Raw genomic sequence first — 24,871 nt, 5'->3', positions numbered from 1 at the left:
GGTCGACCACCGTGCGAGGCTCCAGTCGCAGCGTACCAGCTTGGGACTCGGCGCCGAGCTTGGTGCAAATCTCATCGATCGCATCCTGGAGCACGCATGATGAGAATGCATGGCGAGATGAGAGGAGAAGGACGAACACGCTCGAGCTTGTGCTTGTCTTCGTCGGAGACGCCTGCGCAAGAATCAGCAGCCGCAGCAGTTAGAGGCGAACGTACCGTCGTGGGGCGTAATGTCGCCAACGAACGCTTCCGCCAAGTCGTGTACGATGGCCATCTTGATGCACCTACATGCGCGTTAGATCGTCTACTTCGTGCTGGAGTGCATACTTCATGCGGTCGACGGACGAGTCGTTGTCGAGGAGAAGGCTGCACATGGCCAGGCGGTACATGTGGTCCGAGACCGACTCGGGCGCATGGACCTGGTGGTTGACCCAGCCCGTACGCTTGAGGCGCTACCCAGCCATGAGCCATCGCCACGTACATGTCGTCTACCTTTAGCTGGCCGCAGACGCGGAGGAAGTCGAGCGCGCTCGAAGCCGAGATCCCGCGGGTCGTCATGAAGATGAATGGCAGGTCGAAAATCCTCATCCGGATGATATCTTTATCCGGCATGGCCTTTGGCGTCGGAAGATCCATCCTTGACGCCGATGGTCGCGGTCCAGATCAGCAAGACAATGGCTTCTTCGAGTACAAGGAGGTCGACATCGACGTCATGAGCGGGCTCCGCTGTATTGGCGACATGAAGCTCCTCATGGCCAACGCCATCTACGCGGAAGAGGACCTCTTCACGCTCGAGGGTCCCCACGAAGTGAAACTCTACCACATGCCGGGCGCCGACGACGTCGACAACCTCGCCGACACGGACATGGTCACGATCCTCGACTGGGTCAATGGCGGCGACGCACCATCGCAGTGGGTCCTCGATATCTTTGGGCGACCGCTCGTCACGTCCGTCTCGACCGACCTCGTCCTCGATGACATTGACAAGTTCGATCTCCAAGATGCAGCCGGATGCTAAGAACGCCTCCTTGTAGCCTGCGCATTTCGTACATGAGCGCATCGTCGCCGCTGCGGCCATCGTCGCCTGGCGCGGCGTCCGGCTATGAGCCCTTTCTGCATGTCGGGACATGGTATAACGCGACGGCGCTTGCATCTGCTAACAACGTACGATGGCGTAGGGTACCCATGCTGAGCGGCGCGCGGACCGTGCGCCGGGACAGCGGCCCCGGGTCGTCCAACTTGATGGGTCTCGTGGGTCGTCCGACGCCGCAGCTGCAGAGCGAGTACGAAGACATTGTACAGACAATGCACCGCGCTCAGGAAACGTTGCGCAAGTTTCAAAGTATCGGGAAACCTGTCTCGACGCAGAGCCTCCAGACCATCCTCTTGCCGCTGGCGATGGTATTACGTACTTGGTGTCTGCGGCGCGATCCCCTTATCGCTGCATCGGTATGTAGGCCAGTCCGAGCGCCATTGCGCGCTTCGGCCCGAGCGTGCTGCACCAAGGCGTGTACACGCTCATCGAGAGCGACCTCCAAAAAGGCTTTGTGCAAGCCGTCCGCATCTGGTTTCGCTTCGACAACGAGCGCACGCTCAAGGTAATATATGAAGAGGTCGAACATGGTGCGATGAGATCCATGGCGATGCGTAGGTTACCAAGCGCAACGGGAGCTTGGGCTTGAAGCCTGTCCGGCAGCAAGACGGCTGGATCGTCGTGCAAGCCGTGCCCGGCTCGGCGTGTGCACTGGCAGGCATGCCGCCCCAAGAAGTGTTTTTAACGCACGTCAATGGCGTCGACGTCTCGCCGCCGACGTGCCCTGCGATCTCGGACAAGACGATGCGGCCGCAAAACTTGGGCCATAGCGTGAGCTGGGCAGGCAACGTTGTGCCCCTCGTCGAGGAGGCCGACGTGTGCGAGCTCACCTACTTTTAGCGTTCAGCGTACATTCCAGGGTGCGAATCCAATGCGCGTGTATGCGTCGGTCCTACGTACATCTAGGATTGCGGCGACTTGGGTGCAAGTTTGCATGGAAGCTGCATGTAGAAGCTGGAGCATATCCCACCCTCTGTCGTCGATGGAGATGGAACGCAGGTGGAGGATCACTGAACTACTACGTTGTCATTGACTGACGATGAACACCATCTCTATTAGTCGGTGCCCATGGACTCGCGGATCTGGCCCGTGACCGTGTCCATGCTAATATTTGCGTCGACTTCGACGAGCTTGCCCTGCTTGGCATAGTAGTCGATGACGGGCTGCGTCTGCTTGTGGAACGCATCCAAGCGCGTGCTCAACGTGTCGACGTTGTCGTCCTTGCGCTGAATGAGCGGCTCGCCCGTGACATCATCGATGCCCTCGACCTGCGGCGGGTTGAACTTGACGTGGTAGCTGCGGCCGCTGCTGACGTGGATGCGGCGGCCCGCAATGCGCTCGACAAGCACCTGGTCAGGGATGTTGAAGTTGACGACCTTGTCGACCTGCGTCTTGGTCTCGGCGAGCATCTCGTCGAGCTTCTCAGCCTGCACAACCGTGCGCGGGAAGCCATCGAGGATGAAGCCGCGGCGGCACTCGGGGCTCTTGATCGCGTCCTTGATGATGCCAATGACGATCTCGTCCGTGACGAGCGCGCCCGATTCCATGGCGGCCTTGGCCTTCTTGCCCATGTCGGTGCCATCACGCACGGCGGCGCGGAGCATGTCACCCGTGGCCAAGTGGCACAAGCAGTACTCGTCCTTGATGATCGGCGACTGCGTGCCCTTGCCGCAACCCGGCGGGCCGATGAAGATCGTGCGGCGCTCCTTCTTGGAGGCGCACTCCATGCGCTTCTCGATCTCGGCGAGGAGCGACTTGGTCGGGACGGCAGCGAGGGACGCGAGCGAAGCAGCCATCGTGAAGCAAATTGATGTTTGGCCGAGGTGCGCCATCTATTTTGAAGCGTATACTGAGCCCCAATGTGCACATCTCGCAAGGCCATTGGTCAATATCTTCGACGTCAGTTCGCTTTTTAACCAATCGCATGCCATGGCGGACCTTCCGTGGCGCGCCAGCCTCAACGTTTTAATGCACTTGTTTGAAGCGTTGTATACGTGTACAAAAAAGACGGCGCCACAGCATGTGCGTACGCAATCGCGCCCGTCGCCTGCGTTGCAGCCTCTGATTCGACGAAATCAAGGCATTTGCGCCAATCAGCGATCAGGGATTGTCAAAGAAATCCTGGATCCAGGATATCCATGCGAGGATCGGATCCCATCCATTGTCGAGTCGACGGACGACGAACGACAAGCGGCGCGGACCAGGTGCCAGCCGCGACGCACAACTGGAGTCGACCGTCGTCAATTCATTTCCGAGCACTTTCCATCGACGACGAAGAGGGCGGTTGAAGCAGCATGGCGAGCGCTATATATAGCGCCGTTGAAGCAAGTCAATGACACAGTGCGACGATGACCTTCAAGAACATCAGTGCGCGGACCCGGGACGAGCGCAAGGCCGTGCGGGACAAGGAAACATTGGAGAAGGACCGGCTCAAGGCACGCAAGGAAGGCTTCATCCGCGTCGACACGTCCATCTCGGGCAGCGCCATGACCGTCCAGGCGCCGGGGTCGCAAGGGTTCATGTCGGACGCCGACCGCTTTCATACAGACGTCGCGGGCGAAGAAAAGGTCCTGCGCGAGTCGCGCCACGCCAAGCACCAGCTCGTCTATGACCACAAGCGCAGAGACAACCAGCTTCGCGAAGACCAGCGCTGGAAGACGATGGACGCCAAGGCGGCGGAAGAGAAGCAGCGGTGGGATCGGCTCCGCGACGACGGCGGCAAGGCGCGCCGCAACAAGGCATCGTGCGACTACAACCTCGTGACGCTCAAGTACAACGACGGCAAGGACGGCGAGCGCCTCATGAAGGCGGACAATGAGATCCGCCACCGCGCGACCGTGCGCGCCGCGAACCTGCAGTTTCAGAACTCCCGCGCCGGCATCAACCCGATTACAGGCGACCCGATTGCCCGCATATCGCTCTCGTAGTTGAATAAGTATCCTCTCGACTAGACGACTAACTATACTAATGCAAGCACGCTTGAAGGAGCTACGACTGGATCAAAAGATTTCGCGCCACGACTGCGACCCTTCAACACGGAAATGTCCGGATACCAAAGGACACCATACTAGAAGTGAGCTTAATTTCCTATTTGTATTTTGTATGGTATACATTTATGCTCAGTCGAGGCATCGAAGTGGTATACTGAGCCCAAGTCAAGTTTGCGTATCCGGACCTTCGACAGATTCCACGCAGCTGGCCAAACAAAACCAACCGAGCAAAGCTTGACGACGATGGCCGACACCGCGAAGGGTACGCGATCCCGCGACCGCGCCTGGCGGAAAGCCTCCATGGACATGCAGGCTCATGCTACCTAACCATCTATAGACGTGCTCACGGAAGAGGAAGTCTTGGCCGAGGCCAAGGTACTGCAACAATGCTGCGCGATGAACGTGCGGCTCATGCAAGTGGATCTCATCTAGGCCGAGGTTGCCAAGGCCCAGGAGAACGATGAAGCGGCTGAGGCTAAGACCGCTGAGAAGGTTGCGGACCAGCCCCCCGCGGCCAAGTTGGACGTGCAGGCGTTGCCGATCCGCGCGTATTTGGACCAAACCGTGGTGCCCATCTTGCTGCAGGGCATGTCGTCGCTCGTGAAGGAGCGACCTCCGAACCCGATTGAATGGCTCGCTGCCTATTTAATTAAGAACAACCCCCAAGGACCGAGTAGCAATAGCAAGTAGTCGTACCAAGCCTTCAACACGATGACGGTCTCCACAAATGTGATATTATCGTTCGCTAGTGTTGCTATTGGGCATGCTGGCCCCGACCGCCTCTGTGCGCGCCACGGCCACCACGACCTCCGTCGCGACCGCCCCCTCGGCCACCGTCACGACCGCCGGTTCGGCCACCGCGACCGCCATCACGGCCACCGCGACCACGGCCTTCACCACGGCTGCCCATGCCGCCACGACCGCCACGACCGCGACCACGGAGCGCATTGCGGTCTACGAGGAAGCGCGATATGAGTTTCTTTGCACGCACGAAAGAGGTCGTACCGCGCTTCGAGAGGTCTTCTTCGTTGACTTGGTCCAGGACCTACACAGCACGCCATGAGCACGGCGAGGCCTCGCGGAGACTCAGTCAAGTACCTTGTCGGGGATACCAATGTATTTGATCGTGTTGCCGCGGATGTAGCACTCAGTGAGCTTCCAGAAGCGGTCACCATCCTAGACCCAAGCAGCGCATGACGATCGGGCATGGGCACTCCTTGTGGCTGCGTACCTTGGAGGTGCAAATGATGTTCTTGAGGTTGACGTTCATCCACGTATCGCAGTTGACAAGCACACCGTTGTACGTGTCGCCATTCTTGAGCTCGACGAGCTAATGAGGACGACGTCGCATGAGTCGTGGGTCGCCTCGAAGTCCATGCGTACCATCTCTTCGCCTTGGGCGGCTTGAAGCAGGGAAAGAGGAAGCTACATGCATGTCATCGTCTTTAGGATGTCGTCCTCATGGGCGGCCCAGGGCTCGCGGAAGCATCTTCGTACCATGATCGTCCCGCTGCGGCCGCGCTTCGTTCCAGAATGGGGGAAAACTTGGTTGCCTGCACCGCATGAGTTTTGACCAATCATCAGTCATTGGTAAAATATTTTTAACCAATGGCATCAATTCGTTTTTGCACCCCATGTCCAGAGCTCTCTCGCTGTACCGGCGCCTCCTGCGGACGGCGCGGACATGTACGTGCTTGGCCAGAAAAGCCCACGGGAAATGCTGATGATCTTGATGGATAGGGGAAGGAGGCGAGGTCGAGCGCTACTACATTCGCTCGCAAGCGCGGTACGCCAGGTCGTTCGATGATGGCTGTTGCCCTCATGATCAACCATCCATGGCCTAGGCTCGAGTTTGAAGCCAAGCGCAGTCTGCGCACGACGATCGAGATCGACAATGCCATCAACGAAGGCGAACAACGCCTTGAAGTCGGTCTCCACTACAAGAACCCGTACCCACGTCCGCACTACTCGGATCCAGGGACGCTTGGCGGCGAAGCCGATCTCAAGCGCCAAACCAAGCGCGTGGACCCTAAAGCCAGTCACCGCGCCAAGGTCAGCAAAGGAAAGGCGTTCAAGTGGTAACATCAATATGCAAACGCTGGCACCTTGGCTCGCCACGTCCCCGATCCCTTCGGTCATCGAAAGAGTGTGTCCCTGCCCATTGTATGTACCGGGCCTGCCACAGTCTCCCCAGCGCTCTTGGCAGGGAAGTTGCAGTTCGGAAAGAAGGGCTGTGTGGGCGTACGACACCATATAGCCTTAGAGGTATAACTTGGGGCGCCGGGAGCTAAACGAACTTCGTAAATGCAAACCCGAGCGGGTCGTCATTCTGCTGTAGGCGAGGCGCAATCAATACCAGCTCCGTCCTATTGCATGAGTGGGGCCATAGTATCGTGATCAAGACGACGCGCTTGACAACCGTGGCCCAATTCAACAGGGGGTACCGAAACCTGTATCAATGCATATTGCAGTGTAATGGGCCTTGGTGTATCGATTGTGAGAGGTGTAGCGAAAGTCGACCAGACTTTGAACCCAGCGGTAGACACGAAGCGGCGATGTTCGGGAAGCTCTTGGTCGTGCTCGGCAGCATCCTCCTCGTCCATGCGGGCTACTACACCGTCCAATGTACATGTCATCTTCCTCATCTACCTACGCTCACATGTGCAAATGCAGACGAGTCCTACGTCAAGCTCGCCGAAGTGACGGACGCGGCGATTCCCCCGTTCGCGGTACGTCTACGACAATGCATGATGCCACACTCATGCTCCTCCTGCGTCTGTAGGCCAAAGTCGAGTTGGCCGTCTCCTTTGCGCTCTTCCTCGCCGGCGTGCTCGCGATGGCCGGCGATTTTGTCCCGATTCGGTCGACCGAGTTCTACAACAACAAGTACGTGGCCGCCATGCACATGCAATGCATGATCCATCATGTCTAGGTCCTTTGACTGGGTCGTCTCGAACCCCGAGTTTGTGACCTTCAACCACCGCGGCAAGCGCTTACCGAAGAAGACCGCGTAAATGTCCATGGTCGCTCCATCGATTCTAGACTCTTCTTTCGTTCATACAATACCCGTCCCTGCATGCCCATCTTCTCATGGCGGAAGGGAATCCATGCATGCATGAAGCATGGCGCGGCGTCGCCGCCTAGCTCGCGAGAGGATGCAGCTACCAAGTGCTTGACCGCCTGCTTGGAGCTTTCACTGCGTATAGCAACGTACAGTACGCTCCGTTATTGGTGAGCCTCGAGATATGGGCTATCGAGACGAAATCCAACGTGGATCGCTGTCTCAACGGCGCCTGCAAGTCAACGCCAGGCGTTCACCGTGGCCGAAAATAGCGCGTATCTTCTTTCCCAACTCGATTTCATTCTGCAATCGCCCGCGTTCTCCACACTCAAGATGCAGCTGCTGTCGGTGCTTTTGAGCCTCACTGCCATGGCATCGGTCGCCAACGCACGGGGTCTGCGCCAGGACACGGCCGCCGAGTGTGTCTCGCGCTGCCAGCGCGCCGCGTCCACGGAGCGCGAGGAGTTTTGCGCCTCGTACCGCAACCAAGTCCCGCGCCCGACGCTCTTCAACCGCTGTGTTGACGCCTACGCCAACGGTACGTTCATAGTATACTAGAAGCGAAAGTCTGAGGCTGGTATAGCGATTACTGTCGGCTGCGACCTCTGCTACGATCCGTCCAAGTACCTTAGTTTGCGCAGCAACGCATTCCACTACTGCGACAAGTGGGGCCGCGGCCACCCCCATTCGTACAAGGCGGCGTGCGAGGCGTCGTACCTGCACGCAGTCAACTCGATCGAAGAGTACCTCAATGCAAACGACCTCCTCTCGCTCGAGTCGCTGCAAATCATGCCCACCGAGCGCCAGCTGGACGCCGACGTCGAGTCGGCCGAGTCGATCGTCGAGCGCCATGTTGGTCATGGTGCAAAATGGGCTCGATCTGATGGTGTTTTTCATAGCTCCGGGAAGCGCGTGCCCAAGCCCAGGAGGAAGCTGCTCGCCAAGATCGGTTCGACCGCCACTTGTGAGCTTGGCGACGGTCAACTCAGAAAGAGAGGGATCAGAAATCGTAGGATAATAGGAATAAAATCTATATTTTGTACTCAAGGCGTTCGGACTTTGCGCCTCTAGTCCATGTCTTCGTCATCGTCGTCATCATCCTCATCATCCTCATCGTCGTCGTCGTCGCTGCCGTCAATTTCAAGACCCTCATACTCTTCCTCATCTTCATCGACGCTCATCTCGGCGTCATCGTCCGCGCCGTCATCCGCCGCCGACTTCTCGATGTGCACCGGCATCGGCTTGACGATTTCGTCCGTGAAGAGGACAGCGTTAAGGCGCTGCTTGGCGTAGTACGTATGGATGTTCTTGCGCGTTTCGGTATGGTACACGTGGACCATGCGGTCGAGGCCGACAGCGGCCATGTACGGCAGCGTCGGGTGCAGCGCAATGTCACGGATCGCGCCGACGGGCCCGTGGTACCGGCCGAGGTGCTTCATGTTCCGGAGATCCAGCGCATTGATGTTGCCGGCCGTGTCACCGAAAATGACGCGGTTGTCCTGCACCGCGAGCGACGTGATCGGGAGCTCGCCAAACACGGTTTCTTGGACCGGGCGGCGCTTCGTCGCCGTGTCGTAGAGGCGAATCTGGTGGTGGCCCGTGCCCACAACAAGGCGGTGGCCCTCGCTCGGCGGCAGGAATGCCATGCACTTGACCCACACGGGCACACGCATGTCGAGGTCGTCGTGCGTCACGTTCTTGGCCTTGAAGATGGCAGCCTGCGTCTCGAGGTCCCAGAGGTTCACATCACGTTCCTTGCCACCAATCGCGATCGTCTTGGAGCTCAGCGGGTCGACACGCAGGGTATGGATGTCGTGGCCGACGCTGAAGGACGCGGGGTTGGGCTTGATGTTGAGCGGGTGCACGATCTCGACGCGACCCTCGACGTTGCAGCGCACAATCGAGCCGAACTCACGGAGCACGCCCATGCCGACAGGCGCGCCTTCAGACTTGAAGCTCCACGGCGCGTCGGCGCCGTCGGCCGCGACGCAGTCCACGTGGCCGTTGGCACGACCGATGACGACGTCGTTGTCGGCCGTCCACGCGAGGTACTTGGCCGACGTCGCGCGGCTCTGCGTCGTCGAGCCGAGCACCTGCGCCGTGTTGGCCTCGAGGCCCACGCTCTTCACCAAGCCCGTCTCGTCGCCGATGATCACGCGCATTTTGCTGGTGCCAATTCCAAATCTCCGAGCGTGGATCCCCAAACACGAAAAACCACTGGTTATGAACTTGGGTTGTTTTGGCCAATCACGGCCAATCACAGTGCGTTATCAGGTAATAGCGCGTGTGATTGGTCAAAAGTCCCAGACCTGCTCCCGCAGTTACCTTGATGCTACGGTATCTCACAATGCTATCTGTCAAGACTTCCCGCCATCACCACGCACTGGCAAATGCCATGAAGAAGGCTCGATCCTGCTTGCAAGCGCATGGACAATGCGTTAGACCATGCACCATGGAACCGACAGGTCTGCGATCACCTCGAGCTACAATGAGCGGCTCATTGGCGTGGCCCTGGAAGACGATGCGCCAAGAAGCGATATAAACTAAGCCACTTGCATGGTCGACATTACATGGCCATGGAAGCCTCGAGACGCCGAAGCTCCTCAAGCTCGTCGGCGTCGGCCTTGCCGCTCACCTTGATGTTCGTGACGGGGTGGGTCGGGGCGTCGGGGAATGCAAACATGGAGGGCGCGGGAACAGCAGGCGCCGCAACCGGTGTCGGGCGCGCGGGCTGCGCGACTTGGGTAGGCGTCGGGCGGCTCGAGTCGAGCTGTTTCTCGAGCTCTTCGTCCATCATGCTCTCGAGTTCTGCGGCGAGCTCGTCGTCGTCGTAGAGGGCGTTGCCAAGCGGCTGCGAGATCGCGCGGCCAATTTCGTCGGCCGTTGCCATTTCTTCTTGGATATCGTCCATAATGTCGTCGACCGAGTCGACGTTCATTTGGCCGTGGATGGCCTTCATCTGGTTCGCGCCCGTGCGCAGCGCCGTGAAGGTCTGCATGTTGACCTGCGTCGACTCGAGCGTGATGACCTGCGTCTCGAGGGTCATGCGCGCGCCTTGGAGCTTCTCGATTTCAGACTCGTACATCTTCTTGCGCTTGAGGCAGAAGATAGCACCGCGCTTGTCCTTGGCCGCCGATTTCTTCTTCGCCTCCTCGAGTTGCGCCTCGATCTTCTTCTCGATGTGGGACTCGCGCTTCTCGAGCGTGTCGAGCTGCTCGCGTAGCTTCCGGATCGTCTCGGCCGTCTCCGCGGGGCCTGTCTTGACCGGGGCCGCGGCCTTGCGCCCAAAGAAGTTCATGCTGCTGCTCGAAGGGAAATAAAATAAATATATTTGGGAGAACACGCCAGCGCCGTACACACATTCTCGCTCAAGCGCACTTAGTCGGACGAACCTACATTCTGCGCCGAATTTCTAAAAATTTGCTATTTGACGCTTAAAGGATCGGAAAGGTCCTCCTCACTGCAGGAGCTTCGTGTCGAAGACGAGACGTATCTGCTTGAGGCTTGCTGCGGACGTGTGCTTTGTCTGGTCATTCGCTCCAAAATAGACGTTTGAAACGTGGTGTTTGCTCTGAAAATGTGAGATTCGATCCCGGCTTTCGATATTTCATTCCCGTACACGGACAACGATACACGTCCATCGTAGCACTGCCGTGTTGTGGGAACCAACGCGGAGTTAACTCAGAGCGTGCATCCCAAGGAAGCGACAACACCGGCGCGGCTCGGCGATGTTTTGTTGTACCCTGAAATAGTGTGAAGCCACCATTCATGTACGGCGGCCACGTGGGCAATGTACGGTGTACGGTCGTACTGTACGTACATTTCAGTACTGCGCAGGGTGACGCAATGATGGCGTGTGCAGTTGGCACAAGATGGGGAACGAGTCGAGCCGGCCCGCTGTGGACCCCGCGGTCCAGGCGCAGGCAGACGCCAAGACGATCCGCCGCATGGACAAGGTCATCCGCAAGAAGGTTCGAGGCGGCCTGACGTACAACATGAAGCTGCTCATCCGCGGCGAGCGGGGCACGGGCAAGACGTCGCTCATGGCGCGCCTGCAAGGCCAGCCGATTCCGCCGACGCACGAGCCGACGCGCGAGATCCAGACGGCGTCGATCCAATGGACGATGCAGACGCACGAAGACACGGTGAAATGCGAGCTCTGGGACGTCGTCGACGTCGGGATTCCGTCCGAGGACCCGATCGAAGCGCCGTCGCCGGACGCCGTTGGCCGCCACCCCGTGGCCCTTGTCGACGCGCAGGCCGTCGACGTCTACCAGAATGCGCACTGTGTCATCTTCCTCATGGACATCACCAAGTACTCGACGCTCGAATATGTGCGCACTCAGCTCGACCATGTGCCCGTGCATATTCCAACGCTCGTGCTTGGGACCTTTCGCGATCTCCGGAAAGACGACGTGGCGCTCAAGCGCGCAATCTTCAAGGACGACGTCCAGACGCTGCTGTACGGCAGCCACAAAGACCACAAGCTGCCCGGCTTTCGGCGCCCGTCCGAGATGCACTACTTTGAAGCCTCGCTCTCCAACTGCTATGGCTTGAAGGCGCTGCATACATACCTTGGCGTCCCGTTCCTGCACCTCAAGGTCGCTACTGTCAAGCAGCAGCTGCGGCTTCTCGAGACGGAGCTTGCGAGCACGAAGGCCCAAGTCGATGTCTCGATCGCCGGCCAAAAGTACAGCGACTTTGTCGCCAACTTGGCGGGCGCGGACGTCAAGACTGGCCGCCGTGTCGCAGCACCCGTTGCCGCCGCGGCGTCCGAGCCGCTTAAAGACGACGAGCTCGAGGATCTGCCCGAACGCGATGGCGGTGCCGACGGTGCGGCGAGCCCGGTGCCACTCCGGATGGTGCACAAGGCTCCGACACCGACACCGACGCCAGCACCCGTCGCCGTTGTCGCTGCACCGGTGGCCAAAGCACCGGCCAAGGCAACGACCACCAAGGCCGACGCGCCGCGCACGTCGTGGAGCAAGAACGAGACGCTAGAAGACTTTACCGTCAAGACGGACATGGACAAGTTTTACTCGTCGGACGACGACAGCGGCGACGGCACCGATGAAGTAGGCGACTCCCTTCGCTAAGGAAACCATCTCGAACGGCGTTGCTTTGATAGGACGTTGTTGTGCCCACCAGCGTCGTGGCGCCCCGCGTCTTCCGCAAGCAAGACTTCATCTACAGCGACTCGGACGACGACGACACGGCCATGTACGCACGGCCCAAGACGTCGTCCGCAAAGACGTCCAAGAAGAAGAAGATGTCGGCGACCAAGAAACCCGCGTCGCCGCCGCCAAAAGCTAAACCTGCCAAAACGACAGCCGCTCCGCCAGGCTCCCCCGTGAAGCGCCCCGTGTCGCCCAAAGCGCCGGCACCCATCGTCGAGGCGCTACCAAAGCCAGAGGTCGTCGCTGTCGTGGCCGCAGCACCGTCGCCCAAGGCAGCGTCGCCGCCGGTTGCCGCGTCCGACTCGGACGACGACACACCGGTGCCCGTCAACGTCCCGGCGTACATTACACTACCGCGCCGCGCATCGGCCGAGAACGTTGCTGCCGACGCCGCGCACGACCGAGGGCGATGCAGATAGCATTGCTGTCGATTTGGACGACGGCCACCAACTCGATCGAGTTTTCCGATGACGACGACGACGACGACGATGGTAAGGCCCCTGGTCCCACAGTCGCCGACTTGCCGCCTGCTGTGCGTTCCACGGCCTCGAACGACGATTGCGACGTCAGTGTGCGGACGTCGGTGCAAGGGCATGCGTCAAGCAGCGATGGCGACGGCGCGGAATCCCGGCGCATCGATCTCTCCGACTCGGTGGACGAAGCACCGTTGCCATCCCAGCCGGTGGTGCTGGACGATTCGGAGCCGGAAGACAAGGCGCCGACACCGCATGCGATCCCACGGGGCGATGCGTCGGACGACGATGAGGACCTCGTGCCAAGTCGCCCGGTCGTCTTCACCGACTCGGAAGAAGACACTGCGCCGCTGCCGACACGACCAGTGGTTTTGAGCGACAGCGATGACGATGCCGACGTTGCCGCACCGATGCCGAGTCTGCCCGTCCCAGCAATGGTTTCCAGAAATTTCGACGACAAGCGGTCGATGGTAGCAGACGTCGGTTCCGACGACGAAGCCCCGTTGCCGTCACGGCCGATTGTTTTGGACGAGGATTTGGACGACGACGCGCCGTTGCCGTCACAGCCGGTTGTCTTGGACGCCGATTCGGACGACGAGCCGAGACCGACATCCGGGTCGTTGGGCCTACCGTCGCTGCCCATTGTGAACGTGATCACGTCGCAGCCGTCGCCAGTGGTCCTCGCCAAGCCCGTGGTGAAGAAGACGCCGACGGCACGGAAAGCCAAGATGGTCGTCGCGATGAGTGACGACGACGACTCGGATGCGCATCCCGTGTCGGCGCCGGTGGTACCTCCTGCCCGCCGCCGCAAGGTGTCGAGCAGCGACGATGATACCGGCGACTTCAAGGTCGAGAAGAGCAGCACGACGAGCTTCTGGGATGCCAAGGACGACGATGACGACGAAGAGACGAAGGAGATTGTCTACACGCGGGCACCTCGCAAGGCGCGGGCAGCCATGCCAGCGCTGCCAGCCGCCTTCTCGGTAACGTCAGCGCCGGCGCCCGTCCAGATGAACAGCAGCGTTTTGGCGGCGATCGAGGAAGCCAAGCGCGCAGCACTCGCCATGCTAGCCGAACCGTCGCCGTCGGTCGCCGACGCGCCAGTGTCATTTGCGGCGCCGACCAAGCCGTCGCGGGTCAAGACCAAGAAGTCGGAAAAGCCCAAGAAGGAGAAGAAGCCCAAGAAAGCCAAGAAACCCATGACCGTGCTCGATAGCGACTAACTTTTGTCTAATTATAGTCGTGGAAAGGCCGCCATGTTGCCCTTTTGAGTTTGCACTTCCGAACCAGATTCGAATTCGGATGCTGCACGTCGTGCTTGCACTGCTAAGTCTTCTTCAGGGCGTCCACGCCACGTGCTGCGCCACGTGCTTGGCGCAGCCTCTCGTCGCGGCCGTCGACGCGGTCAACTGGACTGCCTGCTCGGCGGCGCAGCAGGTCTGCTGCTTTGACTGCGCGCCGTCGGATTTTGGGACGCCGACGTACGTGACGACCGCCGTGACGTTCGAGAGCGACGGCGCGCGCGTGCCCAGCGGCGAGTACCTCCAGCTCTCGTGGCCCGGCGCGGTCGCCGTCAAGTACCTCATGCTGCGGAAGGGCCAGCCCAAGACGGCGCAGGTGACCAACACGAGCAGCGCAGCGACGTTCGCGACGGGCTACTTTGGCCTGTGTCCGCTCTTCGAAGGCAGCATCTACCTCCGCGCCTTCGACGCCTCGGGCTGCTCGGCCTCGCTCGAGATGGCCGTGACCGTACGACCCTTCTTCGTAACCACGCGCCCATGGCCGTCGAGTAGGTGACGCCAGGCAGTGGCTCGTGCGCGAATGCGATCCCGACTGCGCCCCCGACGGTGACAAGCGTCCCGTGCGACCCCGTTCGCGGCGCCGTCACAAGTAAGCAACTCTCCCGTTAGCAGGGTCTGGAGCTCGACTAGACGGCACGTGCAGCTGCCTCCAAGACTTCACGGGCCCGCCCGCATGCCTCGAGAACTCACCGTGGAAGCAATGGGGCCAGATCCTCACCTACTGCGCCGGCGGGGTATGTGCGATTGCGACGGCGTCGACTCAACGCAGTGTAGGCGTCGTTCATCACGGCCGTTTTCGGCTTTTACCGCCTCTGGAAACAGCGGCAGTTGCACCAGCACGAGGCCGCCGTCATGGACCAGTCGCCGGCGAGCAGCGACGCGTCGCCACTGGACAAGGCCAAGGAGCAGCATCGGTCGATCGAGACGCCGCTGTGCGGGCCGACGCTGCTCCCGTTGCAGAGCAAGACGGTGCGCGACGACAGCAGGGCGAGCAGCGACGGCTCGTCCATCTCGGAGATCTACGTGGCCGGCGACTTGCGGTTCCACCGCGGGATGGACAGCCCCGAGCGCAACTCGCGCGAGTTCTCCTTGTAGCCGAGTAGCTGAGTGTGGTTGAGCAAAAGAGACAGCAAACTAATAGGAGTGTATTTAACCGAGCGTGATGCCGAAGCCAAACTTGTGGGCGTCGCCGTCAAAGTTCTTGGCGTCGATCTGGGCCGACGTCGTGAGCGAGACGTACGGGCGGAGCTTGTTGATCGAGGCGATCGAGACAAAGCCCTCCGAGTTGATCTTGGCGAGGTACGTCGTCTCGGCGTTGGCCTTGTAGCGGCCGCCGACCGTAAGCGTGTTGCCGGCCGTCTTCGAGTCGTGGTCAAAGACCGCCGAGTAGATGACGTCCTTGTTCACGGCGTGCGAGAACGAGGCCGTGAGGTTCTTGCAGAGCTTCTTGGCAAGGAGCGTGGCCTCAAAGTCGGCGACCTTGTAGCCAATGGCGCCACCATAGTCCGAGATCGCGCTCTTCTCGAGCGAGAAGCCCGTGTTGGCACCAAGGACAAAGTTCTCGTAGTGGAAGACACCAGCGTTCGAGACGTTGCTGCCGGCAAAGTCGAGCGTCGAGTGGATCGAAAAGTTGTCCTGGACGTACTTGGCCTCGACCGAGCCGACCTGGCGCGCCGAGCCCTTGTTGGCGCCGTCCTCGAGCTTGAAGCCGAGCTTGAGGTTGTCGACGAGCGCGTTGGCGATCTCGGCCTCGCCGATGAGGCGGCCCTGCGTCGTGACCTGGAGCTTGGTGAAGTTGATGCCGCTCGAGTGGTTGAAGCTCGCGCCGAGCTTGGCGAGGATCGTCTTGTTGGCGGCGAGCGCACCCTCGGTCGTGAAGGTCACGCCGTTGGTCGTCTTGGTCTTGACCTTGAGCTTGCGGTTGAAGTCGTAGTCGTCGTTGAGGGTGTCGGCGGCCTTCTTGCCAATGTCCTTGAAGAGCAGGGCGGGCATGGTATTGCGAGAGGAGGGGGTGCGGGGCGCGGGGCGAATTGGCAACTGACGCCTGGGCCACAGGCCGAGCAAAAAAAAGGCAAAATCGAATCTTGACTGGCGGCCAATCATAGCATCGAAGAAATCTTTTTGACCAATCACAACGCGTAACGTCACGACGCGAATCTGGTTAATCGCGGGGTAGGGCAACGTCGGATTGGCGAAGATATCCGCGCCTCTCCGCGTCGCCTCCGCCCGCGTGATGATGTCAAGTGCAACGCGTGAGCCATCTGCTGCGCCACCTTGAAGCTGCGCAATTGACTGCAGAAAAGGGGCGAAGTGGATCGACAGCGTCCCCGGATTTCTCCCTTGCGCGCACGTGGCAGCGCCAAACGATCCGCTCTCTCCTCGCGCATCGTCGGCCAGCATCTCCGCAGTCTACGGCACGCACCCGAGATGCATCCATGTCCTTCGTCATCTTCTTCTTGTGGTTGCGGCCACGCGCACGGATGTGCGGTGAACACGAAGGATGCGGCGGGAAGCGATGTCGACGCCGACGAACTCTGCCGGCGCCGACTGGACGGAGGCGCAGAGGATGTGCCAGATCGCAACGGACGCATTGCCGCCTGAACGGTAATACCAAGGCACACGAGGGGATAGGCCATGTCATCCGTGCACGGGCTGGTGATTCGTTCCGTCCAAAGATCCGTCGCTCTGTGGACGTATGCAGCTTTCGACCGCGGATGCTGCATGGCGATCGCGGCTCGTGCTTCCTCATCCGGTCGCAAGAGCGGGCTCGGTGCGTCGGCTGCAAGATGCGGATCGTCGTAATCTCCACATGGAGGCTTGATACGCGCTGCTGCTTTACCGCCCTTCGACAGCCGCTTCCGAGTTGGTCGCCCGAGCGATCCATCGCGCCACCGACGCCGTAGGTACAACGATGCATTTGAATCGACAAATGTGGATGCTCGAAGTTCTTAACTCTATTTCGTGTCCTTGGTCGGCTTGTCCCACGACGAGAAGCGCGTCGTCATGTTCCAGAAGTAGCGCGTGCCGCGGACGTCGAGGGCGCTGCGCCAGTTGCCGTAGCGCTGGCCGATGAGGTCGAACTCGTCGTCGTCGTAGCTCATGTTGCTCGGGTTGGCCAGCGGCGGGCCCCATGGCAGGTCGCCCGTCTCGAGCACGTCCAGCGGCAGCTACGCGACAAGAAGACGTAAGAAGAGATCGTCGGGCAGAGAGCTAGTACCTTGTGCATCGTCTTGAGCTCGCGTTGGACGTACGCCGTGAGAAGGGCAGTCTGGCTCGGCTTGGCCGACGGCTCGACGTTGAGCACGTGCTTGGAGATGGCTTCGCTCAGCGAACGCTTGGCGCCGTTCGCGGCAAAGTACTGGTCGTACGCGACACACTGGTTGAAGCTGCGCTGCTGGACTTCATGCAGATGCTTGTTGACCGTGAGCTCCGAGACGTTTTGGTTGCGGATCCGGACCGTCGTGTCTTCCCAGAGCCGGTCAAAGAGCGCTTCTTGGAGGAGCTTGCCAGGGTCGATCTTCTCCTTGGGCGTGTTGGGCGTCTTGGATGCAATGAGCCGGCGGTGCACGATCCACACATGCAGGATCAAGAGTGCTTGCTGCGACCGAAAGTCCGGCGGCAAGTCGAGCGCGCGATAGAAGCTCGGGTGCGCGGCCTGGTTCACGCAGCTGTTGAAGAGCAGCGCCGACTTGGTCGTCATCGTGGCCTCTTCGTTAAAGTACCCGAGGAGCTCGAGGAGCCACTTCCAGCGCTCCATGCGCGCCTTGTGCTTGGGCTCCGTCACGTCAAAGTTGGTGCTGAAGAGACCCGTGTACGGCGCCGGTGGTGGGATCTGCGTCTTGGCCTCGAAGGCGCCGCTGGCGGCGGCCGACGACGCGGCGCGGAAGACCACGTCCTTCTTGACGCGGCAGGCATGGCGGCCCAGCGTACGCAAGGTCAGGCTCATGGCGATGAATTTACTCGTCCACCGATTTCGGCCGACGCCACTTGGTGCACCGGGGCACGTGGCCAGGCGACGCCAAGAACCGACCGTGCCCCGGGGTGCAGTCGCTTGCGGGCTTGTGATTGGTCAATGTGACGATTTGCGATCTTCCAACGGGCGCAACAGCAAAGCAGGAGGACCGGAGCGCGGTCGTTGACGCAACCACTAGCACCACGCATTGATCTCGGAGCGTACTGTAAAGTAATTGACGTGGACAGACGTGAACCCAGCTATGTGTAACGAAGAAGAACGCTACATGACGTCGACGTCTGCAAGAAGCTCGGCACCTCTTCGTGCAATGGTGCCGTCATCGGAACTGCCATCGGAAGCCGTTGAAAGGGGCGTGGCACACGCACAGAGGGCAATTCGTCAGCTGGCGCCACGCAGACGCGATGTAGAGCCTATCAATGGGTGTACGAATAGCTCAGATACGACGGTGTATGACACCGTCGTATTTGAGCTAACCCGCGCACCAAGCTTACGTGGCAGCCGCGCTCCGTGCGATGAGTTCGGTACCGAAGAGGTCCACTGGCCCATGACGCGGGCCAGTCACGCGCTTTGGTGCGGTGATTTTGTTAGGCCGTGTTCGGTTTTCATTTTTTGGTGGATCCAGGTGGTGGATTGAGGCAAAAGTGGATCGGCCAGGATTCACTTTTCCTGGTACCGGTAATACTTACTACAATTGTAGTACCTGGACATAGTACAGCGTGACCTACTCCATGATCGCGGTGATCGTGTCATCTACATGTATGACACTTTCCGCATGAACAGTTCAAACCTCGATGCTTCAGACAAGATGGCGACACCATATCTACGGGGGCGTGTAAACTCACGCGACATGGTATGCGTCGTTGTGCATTGGCTGGTGACTGGGGCCTCGGTGCGTGCTCAGGAGCAGTTCTTTCTCGACAAAGGGTTTTCGACCCTGCACCACTACCGCACCATTCGACTCGTCGCTATCCTGCGCGGCCTCACAGCCAACGGGATCTACGGAGAGGACATCAACGACCCCAAACGAATCGCCGCTTCCTGCGATGCATTTGCCGCTAAGGAGCCGTCGCTTGGCGCGTGCATTGGGGCAATCGATGGCTCCCACATTCCTGTTGTGGTACCTGCGCCTATGAGCGAGCGTTACCGCAATCGGTAGGTCGGTCCTATGCTCAGCGACGAAGACGAAGATGAGGTCGACTCAACGTCGCAGCCCGAGCCTGACGACGACCTTATGCGTGAGCTCGCTGAGTTATCCGAACCTGACGCGACGCGGGAAGAGAATCGCTGGCACGATAGCATTGCCCATGATATGTGGGTCTCCCACCTATTGTACCGCAGAGACGCAGAGTAAGAAGTTGCAAAGCAAATGTATTGCTTAGTTGCTGTCGGGAAATGTCTCGGGCGCCCCTGGTTCGGGCTCAAGATCGTGCTATACACGGGTACCAATTTCATGCTGTACACGCGCTGCATACAGCTCGACAAGGCGGCCTAAGGAGGTATTGATGCCCTTCAAGGCTTCGACAACCTCCTTCTTCATGCGTTTCGACGCAACATCCTCCTTCGTTTTCTTCCGCTTGTTCTTCGTGAGCTCGTGGAGGACCTTGGCGCGCTTCCGGGCTTGACTAAGCTGGTCGGATGGCTCGACGTCACTGGCTTCTTCGCTGGACTCCGAGCTGGCGTCTCCGCCATCGTCACCTTCGAGGCCCGACGAGTCTGGATCAGCAGCGCCGAGTACGTCTTCGCGCGTGCCGAGTTCGTCGCCCGTCGCCATCGTATCGCCAAGTGCTACGGCCATCGCATCATAGTGGTGGAACGGCTCGTTGCGAAAGCGCGACAGTTTGTTCGGACCTATCGAGATGTACATATTGCAACAATATATATCGTGAATATGTCGTACGGCCTTTGTCGAGCTCCGCCCACTTCGCGTCGTCGAAGCCAGCTTCGTAGCCCGCCAAGTTGATGAGAAAGTGGTAGTCGGTGTAGTCGGTCTTGAGCCTCTTCCATTTGGTCACACACTGCTGAGCCGTCGCGATCGTGGCCTCCTTCGGCGTCAGGTCCTTGACGACGATCGCCCAGCCTGTCGCCTTCAGGTTCTTACCACCCGCCACGAGATACTGTGGGCTCTTGGCGATCTTGCAGAAGGCCTCGACCAAGGCAACCTCGAGCGCACGCGTCCAGTTCGCGGGCACGACCATGTTCCCGCCGACAATTCAAGTATTTTTTATTCGATTAAATTAAAATTGACGGCCGATCCGACCGTCAAGCCGTCGATCCAACCAATCGTGTTCGTGGATTCGTCAATGTTAACCGGATGTAGATCCTGGGTGCGGATTCAAACGGGATTCTTTACGCTGGATGCAGACGGTCGTCGTCTTGTCGCCCGATCTCGTCGAGCTCGTCGCGCTCTTCCTCTCGGACGACCTACCGGCCTTCGTCGCTGCACTCGCGCCGTGGGGCCGCACGCCGGCGCTGGACGCGTTCGTGCGCCTGCAGCACTGCGCAGACGTGACTGTGGCCTGGCCGCGTGTCACGATCCATCACGCGCTCGCCATCGCGACAAGCGACGCACTGCGTGGGGCCCTGTCCTTGCGCCCAGCGATCGAGGTCGTCATGCCTCGTGACGGCGACCTGGCGCTCGTGGTCGCCCCTTATGCGCGCTGCATCACTCGCGTCCGGTTCCCGCGCCTGCACCCAATGACCACTATGGACGGCTACGCCATGCGCAATGCACTGCTCGCGCTGCCACGGCTGCGCTCTCTGGAGCTTGCGCCACAGCAGTTTGCACCGTCGGACACGTACTTGGATGCGCTTCTCGAAACGCTGGAACACGACCATCTCACGTCGTTGCAGCTCCACGTTGACATGCCGCGCGGCGAAGTCTTTCTGGACAGGCGATTCGCCATCAACCTCGTGCGTTGGCTGCAGCGCCCAAGTCGCCGTTGTCTCTCGCTGCGCTCGGTGCGAGTCCGACTCGACGATGATCCCATGCTCTTGCAAACGCTTCGAGAGGCGATCCAGTCGCACCCGCGACTCTCGGCGCAGCTGGTGCACGTCGACATCTTTGACGAGTATGTGCTTCATGGCGAGCAGCTGCCACAAGTCTTTCAAGCGCAGCGCTGGGCGAGCTCCCTTGTTGCGTCGCTGGAGCCACGCCCGATAGACCGCATGGCACGCGCGATCGCCAAGCCGATGGGTGACGCGCCGGCGTGCGGCTACCTCGTCGAAGCCGTCGACGCACCAGCCCGGCCCACGTTCCTTGTGACGAGCCACGGCACGCTCCAGGACATGTCAAGCCGCCTTACGCAGATGCTACCGACGCTGCCATGGCTTCGTCTCTTACTCCTGCACAAATCGACTGGCGACGACATTGCTCGGTTGGTCGACGTCTTGCCGAGGTGCCAGCGACTGAGCCATCTCGTGCTCTCAGGACCCGGTCTCACGCCGACAGTGGTCGCGGCCCTCCTGCGACGGCTGCCGCAGTGTCCTTCAACCCGATGGCTCGGCCTTCAGAACCCTACCTGCTCGAGTCGCGAGCTCATGGCAATGGACGGCTGGCGGCACTGTTTACGCCGCCTTGAGCACATGGAGCTGTCGTCGAGCCAGTGGAGCTTCCGAGACAAGGCGGCCGTGCTAAACGACGCGCAGCGCCACATGAAGGCGGCAACCGTCGTGATCCACGTATCGCCGCCTTCGAGTCGCTGGGGACTCGACCGACTCTTCCCATAGCTGTCGTGGGCTATGTTGCTGTACTATGTGGTAGCGATTTGGCTCGTTGTTGGTTGTTGAAACATGGAGTGCCCGTAAGACATGATGGTACTCGCATCGTAAAAAACTTAAATGGATTCATGGATCGTAGGGAAGGAGGTCCTTTAAGAGAGCCACCTGAACGTCGCGCGGTGCCTGGAGAAAGGCCAGACGTCGGAGGTCGTTGCGTCGCAGCGTGTAAACTGCGTCAGCATACGCGTACAGACGCGGGACGAGGACGGACGACCAGAGGTCCTGGCGTCGCTGGCAAAGGCATGCTGTTGCGGCCGAGGACGAGAGCGGATAGGCCTCCAGTTGAATGCGCGTCACAAGGATCGATGTCTGGTCGCTGTGCAGGCACTGGACCATGTCGCCTTGACGGACTTGGAGCATCTTCATGTACACCGCCATCTGAATGCAGTCGTACAAGGGCACGGGGTCTCGGAACCGATGCATCCTACTGGCGTGGTCAAGACGACGCTAGTTGCTTTTAGGAGACGATCATACCGGTTCTTGACCTCGACAACGATCGGCTCGGTGCTCCACTCGTCGTTCTCGGCAATGTGCAGTACCTCGGTCGTGCCGTCGACCATGCCGCAGAGGCTAAAGTAATGCGCTTTCGTTGAGAGGTCTCGGTCCGTATCGTCAATGTCGTCGTCTTTGTCGTCGATCGCCTCGGTGGGGTTGAGATTCAGATTCAAGTCGACGGCTTTTGGTCGCTGCATCTTCCTTTTCGAGATCGCGAGTCGCTCGATGCAGCCTTCGAGGGCTTCGGCGCGGGCGCAGGCGCAGTCGGCGTCGACCAGCACCGACACTTGGTCCAAGTCTGGCAGCAGGACGTAATAGAACGTGTCGTTGGAGGCCGAGACCGTGAGCCTGGATGATTCAAACCATTTAGCAGCTGTCAGTGCAGATGAGAATCCGCCTACCCCGTGCGCGCTTCGTATGTCTACATGGCATTGAGCACCTCCGCTGTGGGACTAGAATGGGCCATACCGCAAGGGCGATGCTTTCGTTGCGCTTGCCGACGTTGACGCGAAGCTTCTCGTGAAGCCCGTTCCGCAGCGCCTTGGCTTCAATGGCGCTGAGCTTCTGCGCTTGCTGAGCGCACGCTGCAATGGCTCCGATATTAGCAGCAAGGTTGTTGGCCGTCGTGATGTTGGCCGTCGACGTCTTGGTCGCCCAGCCCAGGATCTTGGCAAGCGCCGCGGCGGCTCCCGACCTGCGCATGAGGTCGTCGAGCTCATCGTCCTTGGACACGAGCTGCAAGCCAAGGACGCGCGCGTCCAGCGCTAGAAGCGGCTCGAGGTCTTGGTAGACGTACTATATGACAATGCGATGGAAGCCATACAACAGGAGGACGCTGCCGACCTCGAGGAAGATCTCGACAGCATCGCCAAATTCGTGCAGGCCCACGACGTTGGCAACGCGAGACGCCGAGAGACGAAGCTTGGTCGACGCGATGGCGGGCGCGAGCGCTGCGTACTCTTCGCCTGTGACCATGGTCCCTGGCAGGCTCGTGGCTATGGTCGTTGCTGCCGGGCTGGCCATCGTCTGCTGCTGGGATTTTCCTCCTGCATCCGGATTGGCCGGAACCACGACCCAACGCTGCGTGATTGGTGCACTGTAGAAAAGTTGCGTGCGATGAGCCAGCTTCAGCAGCTTGCGTGGAATGGCCTGCGCATCGGCGCCGGCGCCTACTGCCTCAAGACGTACGTCGGCGATGTCATCCTCGGCCTCGGGCCGTCCATGACGCCGACGATACCGGATGGCACCGTCTTGCTCGTAGACCGCCTCTCTCTGCGCTGGAGGCCCGTAGCTGCCGGCGACGTCGTCCTCGCCTACTCGCCCGTCAAGGCCGACGCCTCCATGTGCAAGCGTGTCATCGCCATGGTATGCTTCGCAGCATGCTATCGCTAGTAGTTTCGATCGTGCCATGATAAAGCACGTAGGAAGGCCAAGTCGTCAAGCGCCGGCCCATCGGCGACGCCACCGAGCCCGACACGATCACAGTACGCCCGATCCTTGTCGCTTTCAGCGCTAACCGTCGAATGCATAGATTCCGCCGGGGCATGTGTGGGTCGAAGGCGACAACTCGGGCATGTCGGTTGACTCGCGCCACTTTGGGCCCATCCCGCTCGCTCTCGTCTTTGGCCGCGTCGCGTTCACGGTACCAACCCGCCTTGGACTGCACTCCATCTCACTTGACTTTGTAGCTCTGGCCCAGCTGCGCCCGTGTGCGCTAAGCAGCCTTGTTGAACGAAGATGACCGATGTGCAGCATCGATATCTGATTTTTTTCAAGCTACCTTTTCGGACCATGTCAAACGTCGCCGAGCGGCCACGTACCATAGGTGATGCAAAGTGCTTCCGACTCTCACAGCCCATGTACTCGTGGATGCACCGGGGCTCGAACACATCGACTTAGCCTTTCCCAACGAGGTACACGACATGCACGTTGACGCTGCTTGCCTAAATCTGCTCTCCGCCGGCTCGCTCGGCATCACTCCAGTGTCTGGTTTCGTGTCGACCCGTCAACACCGCAGTTGAAGGCTTTTTTGCGTTGCAGAGTCGCTCAACGATGGCAGTACACGCATCCTCATTCAACCGTGTTCAAGTGGTCAATTGCATCGGCTGCGGCGACGTGAACGGTCATCGACGCACCCATCGTGTCAATCGGTCCCGCGGCCGACACTCGAAACTGGCCTGTCTGTAAGAACGCCACCTGGAGGACATGCACGTGGATCGCGTCAAGCACGGTGTACTCCAGCGCGCCTGCCAGCAAGCACGTCGCGGCCGATACTGGTTCGTTTGTCATGGCATCTGCCACGGTGATTCTCACGACCCGCTCGGGATTCGCACCGCTTTCGACCGAGGTTGCGACGCGAACCTCGTAAAAGGCTCCGATTTCCATGCACCACCTGCGTCCGTGGTCAGCGCAATGGACGCGGGCGCCTCGGGCACCGGTGGTCGCTCGGGCACCAGCAGCGTGCCGCTGGCGCTCCCCTCGGTCGTTTCCCACGGCAGATGTTGGCACTCGGGGGACGGCAAAGCCACGTTC

At 60.0% G+C, this 24,871-nt stretch overlaps 19 protein-coding genes across 19 annotated transcripts; 10 read left to right on the top strand and 9 right to left on the bottom strand.

The window, feature by feature from the left end:
• Nucleotides 1-183: 183 nt before the first annotated feature.
• SPRG_13155 (hypothetical protein) lies at nucleotides 184-557 on the bottom strand (the record flags this gene model as incomplete). Its single annotated transcript, XM_012352152.1, has 3 exons — nucleotides 184-283; nucleotides 327-451; nucleotides 492-557. 3 exons carry the CDS (start codon nucleotides 555-557, stop codon nucleotides 184-186), a joined length of 291 nt encoding a protein of 96 aa, XP_012207542.1.
• Nucleotides 558-609: 52 nt separating this feature from the next.
• Nucleotides 610-1,952, top strand: SPRG_13154 (hypothetical protein; the record flags this gene model as incomplete). The annotated part of the gene is made up of 5 exons (XM_012352151.1): nucleotides 610-986; nucleotides 1,034-1,129; nucleotides 1,178-1,400; nucleotides 1,457-1,597; nucleotides 1,651-1,952. The coding sequence occupies 5 exons, from the start codon at nucleotides 610-612 to the stop codon at nucleotides 1,930-1,932; spliced, it is 1,119 nt and encodes a 372-aa protein (XP_012207541.1). The 3' UTR covers nucleotides 1,933-1,952.
• A 139-nt stretch (nucleotides 1,953-2,091) lies between these two features.
• Nucleotides 2,092-2,908, bottom strand: SPRG_13153 (adenylate kinase B). The gene has a single exon (XM_012352150.1). It carries the CDS (start codon nucleotides 2,886-2,888, stop codon nucleotides 2,148-2,150), a length of 741 nt encoding a protein of 246 aa, XP_012207540.1. The 5' UTR covers nucleotides 2,889-2,908; the 3' UTR covers nucleotides 2,092-2,147.
• Nucleotides 2,909-3,437: 529 nt separating this feature from the next.
• On the top strand, nucleotides 3,438-4,091 carry SPRG_13152 (hypothetical protein). The gene has a single exon (XM_012352149.1). It carries the CDS (start codon nucleotides 3,441-3,443, stop codon nucleotides 4,017-4,019), a length of 579 nt encoding a protein of 192 aa, XP_012207539.1. The 5' UTR covers nucleotides 3,438-3,440; the 3' UTR covers nucleotides 4,020-4,091.
• A 171-nt stretch (nucleotides 4,092-4,262) lies between these two features.
• SPRG_13151 (hypothetical protein) lies at nucleotides 4,263-4,814 on the top strand. The gene is made up of 3 exons (XM_012352148.1): nucleotides 4,263-4,344; nucleotides 4,420-4,457; nucleotides 4,515-4,814. The coding sequence occupies exons 1-3, from the start codon at nucleotides 4,326-4,328 to the stop codon at nucleotides 4,770-4,772; spliced, it is 315 nt and encodes a 104-aa protein (XP_012207538.1). The 5' UTR covers nucleotides 4,263-4,325; the 3' UTR covers nucleotides 4,773-4,814.
• Nucleotides 4,815-4,817: 3 nt separating this feature from the next.
• SPRG_13150 (hypothetical protein) lies at nucleotides 4,818-5,615 on the bottom strand (the record flags this gene model as incomplete). Its single annotated transcript, XM_012352147.1, has 6 exons — nucleotides 5,580-5,615; nucleotides 5,466-5,507; nucleotides 5,314-5,412; nucleotides 5,181-5,258; nucleotides 5,074-5,127; nucleotides 4,818-5,036 (listed from the first exon to the last, which is right to left on the bottom strand). Exons 1-6 carry the CDS (start codon nucleotides 5,580-5,582, stop codon nucleotides 4,818-4,820), a joined length of 495 nt encoding a protein of 164 aa, XP_012207537.1. The 5' UTR covers nucleotides 5,583-5,615.
• An 87-nt stretch (nucleotides 5,616-5,702) lies between these two features.
• Nucleotides 5,703-6,208, top strand: SPRG_13149 (hypothetical protein). The gene is made up of 3 exons (XM_012352146.1): nucleotides 5,703-5,768; nucleotides 5,823-5,868; nucleotides 5,927-6,208. Exons 1-3 carry the CDS (start codon nucleotides 5,717-5,719, stop codon nucleotides 6,162-6,164), a joined length of 336 nt encoding a protein of 111 aa, XP_012207536.1. The 5' UTR covers nucleotides 5,703-5,716; the 3' UTR covers nucleotides 6,165-6,208.
• Nucleotides 6,209-6,584: 376 nt separating this feature from the next.
• On the top strand, nucleotides 6,585-7,159 carry SPRG_13148 (hypothetical protein). Its single transcript, XM_012352145.1, has 4 exons — nucleotides 6,585-6,707; nucleotides 6,756-6,811; nucleotides 6,865-6,968; nucleotides 7,015-7,159. Exons 1-4 carry the CDS (start codon nucleotides 6,638-6,640, stop codon nucleotides 7,094-7,096), a joined length of 312 nt encoding a protein of 103 aa, XP_012207535.1. The 5' UTR covers nucleotides 6,585-6,637; the 3' UTR covers nucleotides 7,097-7,159.
• A 287-nt stretch (nucleotides 7,160-7,446) lies between these two features.
• Nucleotides 7,447-8,192, top strand: SPRG_13147 (hypothetical protein). The gene is made up of 3 exons (XM_012352144.1): nucleotides 7,447-7,681; nucleotides 7,727-7,995; nucleotides 8,043-8,192. Exons 1-3 carry the CDS (start codon nucleotides 7,477-7,479, stop codon nucleotides 8,109-8,111), a joined length of 543 nt encoding a protein of 180 aa, XP_012207534.1. The 5' UTR covers nucleotides 7,447-7,476; the 3' UTR covers nucleotides 8,112-8,192.
• SPRG_13146 (hypothetical protein) lies at nucleotides 8,145-9,334 on the bottom strand. The gene has a single exon (XM_012352143.1). The coding sequence runs from the start codon at nucleotides 9,303-9,305 to the stop codon at nucleotides 8,211-8,213; it is 1,095 nt and encodes a 364-aa protein (XP_012207533.1). The 5' UTR covers nucleotides 9,306-9,334; the 3' UTR covers nucleotides 8,145-8,210.
• A 319-nt stretch (nucleotides 9,335-9,653) lies between these two features.
• On the bottom strand, nucleotides 9,654-10,462 carry SPRG_13145 (hypothetical protein). Its single transcript, XM_012352142.1, has one exon. It carries the CDS (start codon nucleotides 10,439-10,441, stop codon nucleotides 9,710-9,712), a length of 732 nt encoding a protein of 243 aa, XP_012207532.1. The 5' UTR covers nucleotides 10,442-10,462; the 3' UTR covers nucleotides 9,654-9,709.
• A 546-nt stretch (nucleotides 10,463-11,008) lies between these two features.
• On the top strand, nucleotides 11,009-14,075 carry SPRG_13144 (hypothetical protein). The gene is made up of 3 exons (XM_012352141.1): nucleotides 11,009-12,218; nucleotides 12,272-12,697; nucleotides 12,736-14,075. The coding sequence occupies exons 1-3, from the start codon at nucleotides 11,016-11,018 to the stop codon at nucleotides 14,014-14,016; spliced, it is 2,910 nt and encodes a 969-aa protein (XP_012207531.1). The 5' UTR covers nucleotides 11,009-11,015; the 3' UTR covers nucleotides 14,017-14,075.
• Nucleotides 14,076-14,095: 20 nt separating this feature from the next.
• Nucleotides 14,096-15,303, top strand: SPRG_13143 (hypothetical protein; the record flags this gene model as incomplete). The annotated part of the gene is made up of 4 exons (XM_012352140.1): nucleotides 14,096-14,542; nucleotides 14,587-14,683; nucleotides 14,725-14,828; nucleotides 14,869-15,303. The coding sequence occupies 4 exons, from the start codon at nucleotides 14,096-14,098 to the stop codon at nucleotides 15,187-15,189; spliced, it is 969 nt and encodes a 322-aa protein (XP_012207530.1). The 3' UTR covers nucleotides 15,190-15,303.
• Nucleotides 15,206-16,120, bottom strand: SPRG_13142 (hypothetical protein). Its single transcript, XM_012352139.1, has one exon. The coding sequence runs from the start codon at nucleotides 16,084-16,086 to the stop codon at nucleotides 15,244-15,246; it is 843 nt and encodes a 280-aa protein (XP_012207529.1). The 5' UTR covers nucleotides 16,087-16,120; the 3' UTR covers nucleotides 15,206-15,243.
• Nucleotides 16,121-16,992: 872 nt separating this feature from the next.
• On the bottom strand, nucleotides 16,993-18,085 carry SPRG_13141 (hypothetical protein). The gene is made up of 2 exons (XM_012352138.1): nucleotides 17,312-18,085; nucleotides 16,993-17,261 (listed from the first exon to the last, which is right to left on the bottom strand). Exons 1-2 carry the CDS (start codon nucleotides 18,038-18,040, stop codon nucleotides 17,049-17,051), a joined length of 942 nt encoding a protein of 313 aa, XP_012207528.1. The 5' UTR covers nucleotides 18,041-18,085; the 3' UTR covers nucleotides 16,993-17,048.
• A 1,357-nt stretch (nucleotides 18,086-19,442) lies between these two features.
• Nucleotides 19,443-20,289, bottom strand: SPRG_13140 (hypothetical protein; the record flags this gene model as incomplete). Its single annotated transcript, XM_012352137.1, has 3 exons — nucleotides 19,965-20,289; nucleotides 19,529-19,915; nucleotides 19,443-19,474 (listed from the first exon to the last, which is right to left on the bottom strand). Exons 1-3 carry the CDS (start codon nucleotides 20,260-20,262, stop codon nucleotides 19,443-19,445), a joined length of 717 nt encoding a protein of 238 aa, XP_012207527.1. The 5' UTR covers nucleotides 20,263-20,289.
• Nucleotides 20,290-20,422: 133 nt separating this feature from the next.
• Nucleotides 20,423-21,793, top strand: SPRG_13139 (hypothetical protein; the record flags this gene model as incomplete). The annotated part of the gene is made up of 1 exon (XM_012352136.1): nucleotides 20,423-21,793. One exon carries the CDS (start codon nucleotides 20,423-20,425, stop codon nucleotides 21,791-21,793), a length of 1,371 nt encoding a protein of 456 aa, XP_012207526.1.
• Nucleotides 21,794-21,891: 98 nt separating this feature from the next.
• Nucleotides 21,892-23,314, bottom strand: SPRG_13138 (hypothetical protein; the record flags this gene model as incomplete). Its single annotated transcript, XM_012352135.1, has 5 exons — nucleotides 21,892-22,268; nucleotides 22,319-22,687; nucleotides 22,741-22,760; nucleotides 22,808-23,134; nucleotides 23,183-23,314. 5 exons carry the CDS (start codon nucleotides 23,312-23,314, stop codon nucleotides 21,911-21,913), a joined length of 1,206 nt encoding a protein of 401 aa, XP_012207525.1. The 3' UTR covers nucleotides 21,892-21,910.
• Nucleotides 23,315-23,442: 128 nt separating this feature from the next.
• SPRG_13137 (signal peptidase I) lies at nucleotides 23,443-24,057 on the top strand (the record flags this gene model as incomplete). Its single annotated transcript, XM_012352134.1, has 4 exons — nucleotides 23,443-23,704; nucleotides 23,764-23,823; nucleotides 23,871-23,981; nucleotides 24,028-24,057. The coding sequence occupies exons 1-4, from the start codon at nucleotides 23,456-23,458 to the stop codon at nucleotides 24,055-24,057; spliced, it is 450 nt and encodes a 149-aa protein (XP_012207524.1). The 5' UTR covers nucleotides 23,443-23,455.
• Nucleotides 24,058-24,871: the final 814 nt, after the last annotated feature.

The sequence above is a fragment of the Saprolegnia parasitica genome (genome assembly GCF_000151545.1).
Source record: "Saprolegnia parasitica CBS 223.65 unplaced genomic scaffold supercont2.93, whole genome shotgun sequence".
Classification (NCBI taxonomy): domain Eukaryota; phylum Oomycota; class Saprolegniomycetes; order Saprolegniales; family Saprolegniaceae; genus Saprolegnia; species Saprolegnia parasitica.
The sequence above is the reverse complement of the archived record's forward strand: the minus strand, read 5'-3'. Positions and strand labels throughout refer to the sequence as shown.